The sequence below is a fragment of the Rutidosis leptorrhynchoides genome, chromosome 2 (assembly GCF_046630445.1).
Source record: "Rutidosis leptorrhynchoides isolate AG116_Rl617_1_P2 chromosome 2, CSIRO_AGI_Rlap_v1, whole genome shotgun sequence".
In the NCBI taxonomy this organism is placed as follows: Eukaryota; Viridiplantae; Streptophyta; class Magnoliopsida; order Asterales; family Asteraceae; genus Rutidosis; species Rutidosis leptorrhynchoides.
This window is the reverse complement of record NC_092334.1, coordinates 61943854-61956059: the sequence shown is the minus strand read 5'-3', so window position 1 is coordinate 61956059 and position 12206 is coordinate 61943854. Positions and strand designations below refer to the sequence as shown.

General features: G+C 37.4%; 1 protein-coding gene across 1 annotated transcript; it reads right to left on the bottom strand.

The window, feature by feature from the left end:
• Positions 1–5601: 5601 nt before the first annotated feature.
• LOC139887919 (uncharacterized) lies at positions 5602–6531 on the bottom strand. The gene has a single exon (XM_071870966.1). The coding sequence runs from the start codon at positions 6529–6531 to the stop codon at positions 5602–5604; it is 930 nt and encodes a 309-aa protein (XP_071727067.1).
• Positions 6532–12206: the final 5675 nt, after the last annotated feature.

Sequence of the window (12206 nt, the reverse complement as noted above, 5' to 3'; positions counted from 1 at the left end):
CCTTTATCACTTTAATTCCCAAGGTTGCTAACCCAGTAAGCCTAAGCGAGTATAGGCCTATTAGCCTCGTCGGTAGCTTTTATAAGATTATTGCCAAGCTTCTCTCAAACCGGATTAAAAAGGTCATCCCTAATCTCGTTGGCTTCGAACAAAGTGCATTTATTAAAGGAAGAAATATTATGGATGGTGTTTTGATCGCGAATGAATCTCTTGAATTTTTGAGGAGCAAGCACATGAAGAGTATGGTATTTAAAGTCGACTTTGAAAAGGCTTTTAATAGCCTTAATTGGGAATTCTTGGATGAAATGATGTTCTTGATGGGATTTGGCTTCAAGTGGAGGAGATGGATTGCTTCATGTCTTGGTTCGGCTTCCATTTCGGTCTTAGTTAATGGATCTCCAACCAAAGAATTTAACCTTGGGAGAGGGGTTAGGCAAGGTGACCCCCTTTCTCCATTTCTTTTCATTATCGCGGCGGAAGGTCTTAATTGGATGGCTAAATCGGTGGTAGCTAAGGGTCTCTTTTGTGGTGTTGAAATTGGTAATGATAGAATCCCTTTATCTCATTTGCAATACGCGGACGATACCATCTTTTTTGGCAAGTGGAGTTTTGAGAATATGGAAAACCTAATGAAGCTCTTGAAGTGTTTTGAACTAAGCTCCGGACTTAAAGTAAATTATAATAAGAGCAATTTATTTGGCGTGGGGGTTGATAAGGATGAAGTTATAGAAATGACGGATGTGTTTGGTTGCAAAATGGGATCCTTTCCCATGACTTACCTCGGGCTTCCTATTGGTGCTAATATGAAAAAATTATCGAATTGGAAACCGGTGTTTGATAAATTTGGGAAAAGATTATCGGATTGGAAAGCGCGTACGATTTCCTTCGATGGACGTTTAACTCTCGTGAATGCGGTTCTAAATAGTTTACCGTTGTACTACTTCTCGCTCTTTCGTGCCCCGCCCTCCGTGCTTAAAAAACTCGAGTGTGTAAGACGTAATTTTTTTTGGGGTGGGTCGGGTGAGGGATCAAAAATTCCGTGGGTTAAATGGGATGATGTCATCCGCCCTTGGGCGGATGGCGGACTTAATGTGGGTTCTTTAAATTGTAAAAATTTGGCATTAATCGGCAAGTGGTGGTGGAGGTTCCATTCCGAATCCACTTCCTTGTGGGTTAAGGTCATTAAGAGTATTTATGGGGTTTCTGGGCTTCTTAATACGGGAAGGAATTTTTTATCTACTAATTCTACTTGGAGTAACATTGTTAAAGCAGGATTCGAGATAGACAATGCGGGGGTCGAGTTTACAAGGTCGTTCGAAAAAAAGATTGGAAATGGGCGCAACACTAGATTTTGGGAAGACGCTTGGTTATTGGACAAACTGCTAAAGGAGGTTTTTAAAAGATTGGTATGGCTTGAATATAATCCCCATGTTTTGGTTGCTAATCGTATTCAATCCATTGATGGCTCGATTGTTTTCTCATGGAATTGGTCTCGAATTGTTACGGGTCGTACAAAGGGAGAGATGGATAACCTTGAATCATTACTTTCAACCTTTGCGATGGATCCGGAGAAAGAAGACTATTTTTCGTGGAAGCTAAGTAATTGTGGTTCGTTTTCAACAAAAAAGTTAACAAAACATATCATGGAAAAGATGTATCCTTCAAATAATGCAAGCACGGTTTCAATGAAAAACAATCTTGTTCCTAAAAAAGTAGAAGTCTTTGTATGGAGAGCGAAGCGTGTAAGATTGCCCGTTCTATCCGAACTCGACAAGCGGGGTATTGACCTTCATTCCGTCCTTTGCCCGCTTTGCGATAAGGATGTGGAAACGGTAGATCACTCGATCTTGTCATGCTCTCATGTTCGGGTAATTTGGGAAAAGGTTCGCGAATAGTGGGGATTTGATTCGGCAAACCTCTCTTTTGATAATCTCTTTTGCGGTTTTGTCCCTTCGACTTGTTCCGATTGGGGGGGTCATCTTTGGCAAGCGGTTGAGTGGACTTGCGGCTATCTCATTTGGAAGAATAGAAATCAAAAAGTTTTCAAGAAGACCTCGTGGACTCCTCCAAATGCACTTAGTGAGATTCAAGTACTAAGCTTTGATTGGATCGCGAAGCGTTGCAAAACAAGAAGAATTGAATGGCACGAATGGCTACATAATCCTAGTTCATTACTTGTATAATTTGTAAATATTAGTACGCTTACTCTTAATCTCTAGTGGACGTAGGATTCTAGCTCGGCATCTCTACGATTGCGTTGTATCATACATTGTACCTTGCGATTTGTGAGTTAATATAATATCTTGCTTTTCAAAAAAAAAAAAAAAAATGGGCTTTATTTTTTAATCAATACATTTTTCTATATTATATGTTTGGGAGCCGTCTCTTCACTTTGAACTATTTATTTTTACTAAAGACATAAGAATAATTAATGTCTCATTATTATGTTGGTAACCGCACAAATTTAAATATATGCTTTTTAATATTGCAGACATAACATATATAAATGACAAATAAACCCTAAAATTTTATCTAATACATGTTATTATTATTATTCTTATTATTATTATTATTTTTTTTTGAAAGGCAATCAAATATTATTATTAATAACTCAAAGGTAGCGCTTTAAACAAAGCAAACTACCATGGCTCACAGTTTACAGTACAATGCGCAAAGGTGTCAAGTCAACACCATTAGATACATATATACAAGAATACACAGTTGCTAAACGGTTAGAGAATATGGGTTATGAAACCAGCTATGCCAGTCGATAACTTTTCTTTTGCACCGTTTTGCAGTCCACTCGAATCGTTTTACTTGAATCTCACTTAAAGCGACCGGCACACTCCAACATTTGTATTTGAAGACTTTCTCATTACGATTCTTCCAGATTAAGTACATACTTGTCCAGAGAGCCGCTTGCCAAACATCTTTACCCGGATCCGTTCCGAAGCTACCCACGTTACCTTCTAGTATGTCGTTTAATCCCATGACAGCGGGTCGTGTGACACCCCACCAATCAAAGACTCGCAACCTTATTTCCCACACCCATTCGCAATTTAGGAGGGAGTGATTGACGTCTTCGATATCATTATCACAAAGTGGACAACGTACCGAATGTAAGTCAATACCCCTTTTGTCCAATTCCGCCAATACTGGGATCCTACCTTTTCTTACTCGCCAAATAAATACCTCCACTTTTTTGGGAACTAAATTGTTTCGCATAGTGCCCGCCAAAACAGAAGTATTATTCAGGAGCTTCGAATTGATAAGACCTGAAAGAGATTTAAAGTTGAAGCGACCATTATTACTTAATGCCCAGCTCCAAGAATCAACCCTATCTGTATTAAGAGCCATCGAATTCAGCAGCCCCTGTAACTCCTCAAGTTCGCCAAGCGACCTACCTGACGGCTCCCGAACCCAATTCCAATTACCCACTGTTCCAGTCCCACCTTGTACGATCCTTGCCCCAACAGTAGCATCCAAGTCAGTCTCCAAGTACGCCAGCCGTTTAAATCTGTCTTTTAGGACTACATTACCAAGCCAGAGATCGTTCCAGAATGAAGTTGATTGCCCGTCACCAATGCTCCTGACAAAAGAACTCGAAAAAGCAATACCAAGTGTATCAATGTGTTTTCCTGCTTTTATGATATTAGTCCATACTGAGGTATATAGTGTGGCAACATGAGAGTCACTATGATTAGAAAGCCCGCCCGAAGACCCATATATGCTCGAGATAACCTTGACCCACAATGAGGAGGTTTTGGATTTAAACCGCCACCACCACTTGCCGATCAAGGCTAAGTTTTTACCCTTTAATGTGCCCAAATTTGACCCTCCTTTCTCGAAAGGAAGAAGGGTTTCCTCTCATTTTACCCACGAAATTTTAGATTTTGATCCCGACCCACCCCAAAAAAAAGAACATCTTACACACTCAAGTTTTTTTACCACACAAGGCGGGGCGTGGAAGAGCGAGAAGTAGTACAACAGGAGACTATTTAACACCGATTTCACGAGGGTCAAGCGTCCACCATAAGACACCGAGCGTTCCTTCCAATCCGAGAGCCTTTTGGAAATTTTTTCCAAAACCGGATTCCAACTTTCAAGTTTGTTCATTCTACCCCCAACCGGGAGGCCAAGATAAGTGAATGGAAAAGTTCCAATCTTACACCCGAACAAAGTAGCCATAGCTTCAACATCCACTTTTTCGACACCAACCCCAAACAAGCTACTTTTAAGATAATTAACCTTGAGCCCCGAAGTGAGCTCAAAACACTTAAGAAGTTTAAAGAGATTTCGAAGATTATTTTCACTCCATTCACCAAAGAAAATGGTATCATCCGCATATTGAAGATGCGAGATGGGAATTTTATCATTCCCGATTTCCACACCAATGAACTTCTTGTTGCAAACCGCTTTTTTTGCCATCACATTCAATCCTTCCGCCGCAATGATAAAGAGAAAAGGCGATAGCGGGTCGCCTTGTAGAACACCACATTCAAGCTTAAACTCACTAGTCGGAGAACCATTCACAAGAACTGATATTGAGGCCGATTTGAGGCATGAAAGGATCCACCCTCTCCATTTGGAACCAAAACCCATGATTTCCATGATTTCCAAGAGGAAATCCCAACTTAGGCAATCAAACGCCTTCTCGAAGTCAACTTTAAAAATTAGGCTTTTTAGTCGCTTATGTTTTAGAAAATCAAGGGATTCATTTGCTATCAATGCACCGTCAAGGATATTTCTACCCTTGATAAACGCACTCTGCTCGAAACTGACTAGGTTTGGAACAACCTTCCTAAGTCGGTTGGAAAGAACTCTAGCAATGACTTTGTAATAACTCTCGATAAGACTAATAGGTCGATAGTCATTAAGAGTCGAAGGATCCGATTTTTTCGGGACAAGTGTGATAAACGACGCATTGCAACCATTGGAGATTTTACCCGTCACCCAGAATTCATGGATTGCCGCCATCAAGTCTTCTTTGATTAAGTGCCAAAACTTTTTGTAGAAATGCATATTAAAACCATCGGGCCCAGGAGCTTTAGAACTCCCACAATCTTTAATCGCGTTCCATATCTCACTTTCGCTGAATTGTGCTTCTAATAAATCCGACATCTCACTTGATAACCTGTATAGTCGTGACCCAGCAGCTGTCTGAATAGAATTCGAGTCAGAAACAGGAACATGGACAGACTCTGAGCAAACATGCCTACAATTCGGGTTCTTAGGCCCACCAGGCCCACTAGTAATCATTTCATCACAGGCCCAATTTTCAGGTAGCAGATACGGCCTTCTGTTCATGCCTACACTGAAATTTTTTTTGAAGTATTCGCACACTGTTGCTTTGATTTCTTTTGGGTCTTCGCACCAATTGCCATTAATATTCAAACCACGAATGTTATTTTTGTTATACTTTCTACGGATTGAGGCGTGAAAATTTTTTGAATTTTCATCTCCTTCGAGAACCCAACGAGCCCATGACTTTTGCTTTAACATACCCACCTTCATTTTTTCTTTCGCTAACCAATTCCTACGGGTATCTAACCAACACTTACGTTCAGTTTCCGATAGTGTACCATTTTCAGCTTTCAATTCCTACTTCAATGCATTTTCCTTCAAATTATTTATTTCCTCATCAAGATTCCCGAATTCTTTTTTATTCCAACTCTTTAAATCCGCTTTCACATTTTTGAGTTTGTCTCGGAAGATACAATCCTTTAAAGTCCCACGTACATTTTTATTCCAACCTTCATGAATAATATTACCCGCACCTTCTAACTCTAACCAATTATCAAAAATTTTAAAAGGTTTGGGACCAAAATCAATTACACCGTCTTGTAAAACCAACGGACAATGATCGGACTCTTTTCTATCAAGCACATTGATGGAGAGATCTTTCCACAATTTGATGAAATTATCCGTTACAAGAAAGCGGCCAAGCTTGCTAAACTTAACGCCATCGTCACTAACACGAGTAAATTTTCTACCTTTAATTGGGATCTCAATTAAGTTATTCCTAACAATGAACTCATTGAATCTCCTAGCCCTAGCTTCGTGGAAATCACAATTAAGCCTGTCCGATTGTTCCCGCACCTCATTGAAATCCCCACATAAAACCCATCCCGAGTCGCTGCATAACAAAAGGTTATCCAGAGATTCCCACATCTTCTTTTTACCCGCATCGCAATGTGGACCGTAGACATTAACGAGGATCGTATCATGTCCAGATCCCACCCAAGTCCTCCTAATGGAAATGAAAAATTCACCACCTACTGCACAGTTCACCTTAAATCTATTTGTATCCCAAATAATCAACAAACCCCCAGAGTTCCCGACCACCTCCTTTTGAATATATCCAAAATCATCATGACCCCATAATTGTTGAACCCATTGATCCCCAAGAACCCTACACTTTGTTTCTTGGAACGCAGCTATGTCCGGTCTCACATTATAGCATAAACCTTTGACCCAACCAAATTTACCCGTTACCCCGAAACCCCGCACATTTAGAGATAAAATCTTCATCTACAACTAAAAAAGACGAGAGAAGGAAAAGGAACTTACTGAGATTGAGGCCAAACCAGCCCAATCTGTTCCCCATACTCATTTAATTCCACATTATTCACAGACCCCCCAATCGAGACCCCATTACCTTGCGATGTCTTTGATTTCCGTGACTTACTCTTTCTTGAAGCAGCAATTTTTTGACAGGTTTTGCAGTTAGTTCGATCTCCACAAAAAGCATCACACCCACTCCTAGCCAATCTTTTTAGTTTCATGATGCGTGATGAAGTCTTCCAATTCCCAATTGAGTTCCAATAGCAACGATTGCAGATCGAGACTTCAGAAGGTTGTGCACCAGACCTTGATTTTGACGGTATCCTTTTACCTTTACCTTTTTTAGTTGTACCCGAGGTTGGGCCTGTTGGGCCATGCACCATATTAGCCCCAAGAGAATCTGAATTGTCTGAATTGTTTGAATTTTTATTAGGGCTAATTCCCACACATGAATCAGGCCCATTATTAATGCCCACCTCAGGCCCATTATTTATTTCATTTGGCCCAGATACCTTTTGAGTAATATCCACCTAATCCATGTTATTGGAACAGTCATCCGCCGAATTTACCCCATGCGTGTCGACTGATAACTTTTTGGGACTGGGGTTACCCTCATCATTAAACACGGTTTCTTCAACCAACTCCTCGTTTTCCACGTTAATTCCCCCTTCCCCAAGCATCTCGACTCTTGATCTTCTTCTTCCTGTGGACTTTTGCCTGCTTCATCTACATCCTTTTTAGGTTTGAAACCAGGAATTGATACAGATTCAGAGATATCGTCATCATCCGAATCAATAAAAGTATCGAAGGCATCGTCATCATCTTCTTGATCTGTAGGTTTTATGGATTTGTCATCACTAGAAAACTCATCCGATTCTACCATATCTGAACTATAGTCAGAGAAGCCATTAGTGTTGTCCTCAAAGCAAGCAAATTCCTTTTTCTCCTCAGTAATATTGATGAAAAATTTGTTGCTCTTATGTTGTAATACCAGGGACCCATTCACCACCTCCGGGTTGTATAATTTAACAAAAACCCTACCGAATTCCAATCTTTGAGACTCAAGTAATGAACAATTTTCCATATCGTACACAATACCCCACCACTCTGAAATGGAAGAGAATACCTCCTTAGTCCAGCAATGTGGCGGAACCCCCTTAATATGTAACCACGACATTCTACCGTCTGGCCAATTCGAAGCATCCCATCGCGTGACTTTAAGGATCCATCATTTAAGTGGATGATCTGCCCTATTAACCACATCTATTGCAGCCTCTTCATTACTGAAGATGACCAATATGTTTAATCCCCAAAGCAATTTGATTTGAATATCGAAAAAACCTTCCTCCAAACAAATGGACTCAAGGTTTTTAAGGACATCATAGTTAATCGCCTCAGCAATTATTGCACTCTTCAATGTTTCATTGTTGCACTTATCATCACCGATAACAATGACATTGCTACCTTTATTTCCTTCAACATTAGAGGGTGCTGTTTTTTGCTCTTCACACTTTCTTTTGTTATTTAGAATTGACCTAAGATCTTCCTTGAAATTTCCCAGGACTTCATTGAATTTCCTATTATCACAGAAACTATTGTTCACCACCTTACTCTTCGGTTGAGCACCATTGGCCCCATAGGAATGACCACCAGTTGTATTAGAGATGGGTTTCCTCGATGTAGCTTTGAATACTTTGATGGACTTCCCACTGAACTTTATTCCTTGTAATGCTTGAAGCAATCTATCTGCATCTCCCACATCTGCAAATCTGATAAATGCAAACTTTTCCCCATTTCTTAGGCATTTACTCGCCACATAAACATCACGAACCGAGCCAAAAGGTTTGAATGTCTTCCAAAGATCGACCACCTTGTACTCCTTCGGAAAGTTGAAGAACATGTACGATGTCAAATCGCTTCTGCTTGACCACTTGAATCGGTGTTGTAAGTCTCCGCCGTTGTAGCCATCCCGTGCCCTAGCCGCTCCAGCCCTCTCTCTCTCTCTCTCTATTTTCTCTCTCACACATTTTCTCTCTCTCTACTTGCCAATGATTAAAATAAAATTATTATTATTATTATTATTATTATTATTATTATTATTATTATTATTATCTATATATCTAATAGACAAAACCCTATAGCACTATTCATCAATAGTAACCAAGAGTATTTTCGTCATTTCACAAATTTTTTTTTTTGGTCTCCAACGATAAAAGAAGCAACTCTTATAAAAGAACCAACCCTTCAATTTTACCAAAAGATATCGAAAAAAATTCTTTTTTACCAAAAAAAAATCAACTAACCTTTTTTTTTTTTTTCCTTTTTTCCTCAACGATAAAGGAGGCAACTTTCATAAAAGGAACAACCCTTCAATGCTACCAAAAGATGTCGAAAAACATTCTTCTTTACAAAATAGATCAACTAACTTTAAAAAAACGGGCGCTAAAAGAAGCAACTTTTACAAAAGGAACAACCCTTCACTGTTAACAAAACCCTGTAGCACTATTCATCAATATTAACTAGGGGTATTTTTGTCATTTTACAATTTTATTTTATTTTATTTTTTGTCTCCAATGATAAAAGAAGCAACTCTCATAAAAGAACCAACCCTTCAATGTTACCAAAAGATGTCGAAAAAAATTCTTTTTTACCAAAAAAAATTAACTAACTTTTTTTCCCTTTTCTTCCTCAACGATAAAGGAGACAACTTTCATAAAAGGAACAACCCTTCAATGCTACCAAAAGATGTCGAAAAACATTCTTTTTTATAAAATAGATCAACTAACTTTTTTAAAAAAAACAAAAAACAAACGACGCTAAAAGAAGCAACTTTCACAAAAGGAACAACCCTTCAATGTTAGATATCGAAATTTTTTTTTTTTTACAAAATAGATCACGACTTTTTTTAACTTGCATTCAAAACGGAGCCCCCGGCGCGAAGCGAGGGCTCCACAACTAGTTATTATCTAATAGACAAAAATGGTAAATAGTAACAAGGGGCATTTTCGTCATTTCATTTTTTAATTATAATTAAATTTCACTACACCAACAAATACCCCACACTTTTTTCAAATATTCAAATCGACCCCCCAAACAGAGGCGTCAAGTGTCATATAACCATTTTCATAAAAAATCTTAAATAAACTACACCCAAATATTCAACGGGTCATATCTTCTCGCTCGCAACGAGTTAAATTTTTCCGACACCATCGTTAAACTCAAAATAATTTTAGGAACACAATGTCACTAACTATACGCAAAACGGACGCTTTTTAAAAAGCGCAAAAATTTGGGGTATTTTTCATACACGTTGATTTTGCGTTAAATTTTTAAAAGTCGATAATTACATAGCTAAACGCGGAGATGGACATATATTGTTAATTTAAAATAACATTTAAATCTTTCACGGGTTATACATTTTAGTTCGACTCGAGTTGCGCTTCAACGACATCATTCTTTAGCCACGAAATAATTTTACAAACTAAACGCAATAAAATACATTGAAAACCGAACCCCCGGCGCGAAGCGAGGGTTCAACAACTTGTTACTATATTATCTAATAGACAAAAATTGTGAATAGTAACTAGGAGCATTTTTGTCATTTCACTTTTTTTTTAATTCTAATTAAATTTCATTACACCAACAAATACCCTCACATTTTTTTCAAATTTTCAAATCGACCCCCCAAACAGGGGGGTCAAGTGTCATATAACCATTTTCATAAAAAATCTTAAATAAACTCCACCCAAATATTCAACGGGTCATATCTTCTCCCTCGCAACGAGTTAAATTTTTCCGACACCATCATTAAACTCGAAATAATTTTAGGAACACAATGTCACTAACTAAATGCAAAAACGCTAAAAAATTGGGTTACTTTTCATACACGTTGATTTTGCGTTAAATTTTTAAAAGTTGATAATTACATAGCTAAACGCGGAGATGGACATATATTGTTAATTTAAAATAACATTTAAATCTTTCACGGGTTATATCTTTTAGTTCGACTCGAGTTGCGCTTCAACGACATCATCTTTAGCTACGAAATAATTTTACAAACTAAACGCAATAAAATACATTGAAAACCGAACTCCCGGCGCGAAGCGAGGGTTCAACAACTAGTTATTATTATTATTATTATTATTATTATTATTATTATTATTATTATTATTATTATTATTATTATTATTATTATTATTAGACATAATTGCCCAAATCGTCCATGTGTTTATGACTTTTTGCTCAAATCATCTATGTGTTAACAAAATTGCATAAATAATCCTTAAATGCCAAATAACGTTCCAAATTAGTCCATACTTAACTTTTGTTAAACTCCCCGTTAGTCAAAAATACACGATTGGTCCCTGAAGTTTCTTAAAAATTACAATAAAGATCCTCTTCATCATCATCTTCAAGATGAAACTTTAGTGAAACAAAGATCATCATCTTGAAGACATAAAATAATGATATTAATAAACTTTATGTCTTCAAGATGAAGATGATCTTTGTTTCACTAAAGCTTCATCTTGAAGATGATGAAGAGGATCTTTATTGCAATTTTTTAAGAAACTTCGGGGACTAATCGTGTATTTTTGACTAACGGAGAGTTCAACAAAAGTTAAGGCAGAGACTAATTTGGGACGTTATTTGGCATTTAAAGATGATTTATGCAGTTTTGTTAACATAGGGACGATTTGAGCAAAAAGTCAAACACATGGACGATTTGGACAATTTTGTCTTATTATTATTATTATTATTATTATTATTATTATTATTATTATTATTATTATTAATTCCGTTAAGAACTTGGCAGATTTATCGTAAATGGTGGGTCTCCTTTACTGCATTTAAATATTTTCTTTTCCTATTTTTAAATAAAATAGCGAACTCAAATTGTAGTCATAAATAGCATCGCAAGTAATCCTGAGACAGTATGTAAGTGGAACAATTGTAATTGTAATATTAATATAATTCAGATGATTCATTAGTTCCGATCAACTTTTATTCATATGACAGTACTGCTAGAAAAGTACTCCGGAATTTTTATGCTTAGTCGCTAGCGTCATGGTATAAACACGTATAATGTATACATGTATAAGCATAAGCATTTCATATATAGGTAACATTCAAAATAACAATCATATTATTGTGAAATTATATCACGTCCATTTATAGTAAGATGTATACTACGTAGTAACAAACCTAGTTAACTAACAGAAATGTCTAATGAGTAGTATTGTGTTTCCTGACGACTTCAACTTGCTTGTGTCCTTCACCTGGACTCGGACCTGAGCGTTCAACCACTACAAGACTTGTAACATTGTCTTCGACTACTGACCCTTCACCTTTAAGACCATCCGCCTTTCCTGTTGTTATGTTGATCATTCGACTTGCTTCCACGATTGAGAAGGTTGTATTTATAATAAGGTAGAAGATAAACAGAACGAGAAGGTATTGTTGTTGCCTTTTGAACATGTTGCGATACATACAAGTTAATTGATGTATATAGACTATAGTTGAAGCTTGTGAATTGTTTTTGTATGAGTTGACTGTGTGTGTATATATAGGACTATAGGTACCAATGTGGAGTAATTAATTGTTGTTATAATAATAATAATAATATAGATATGGATAGTCAATTT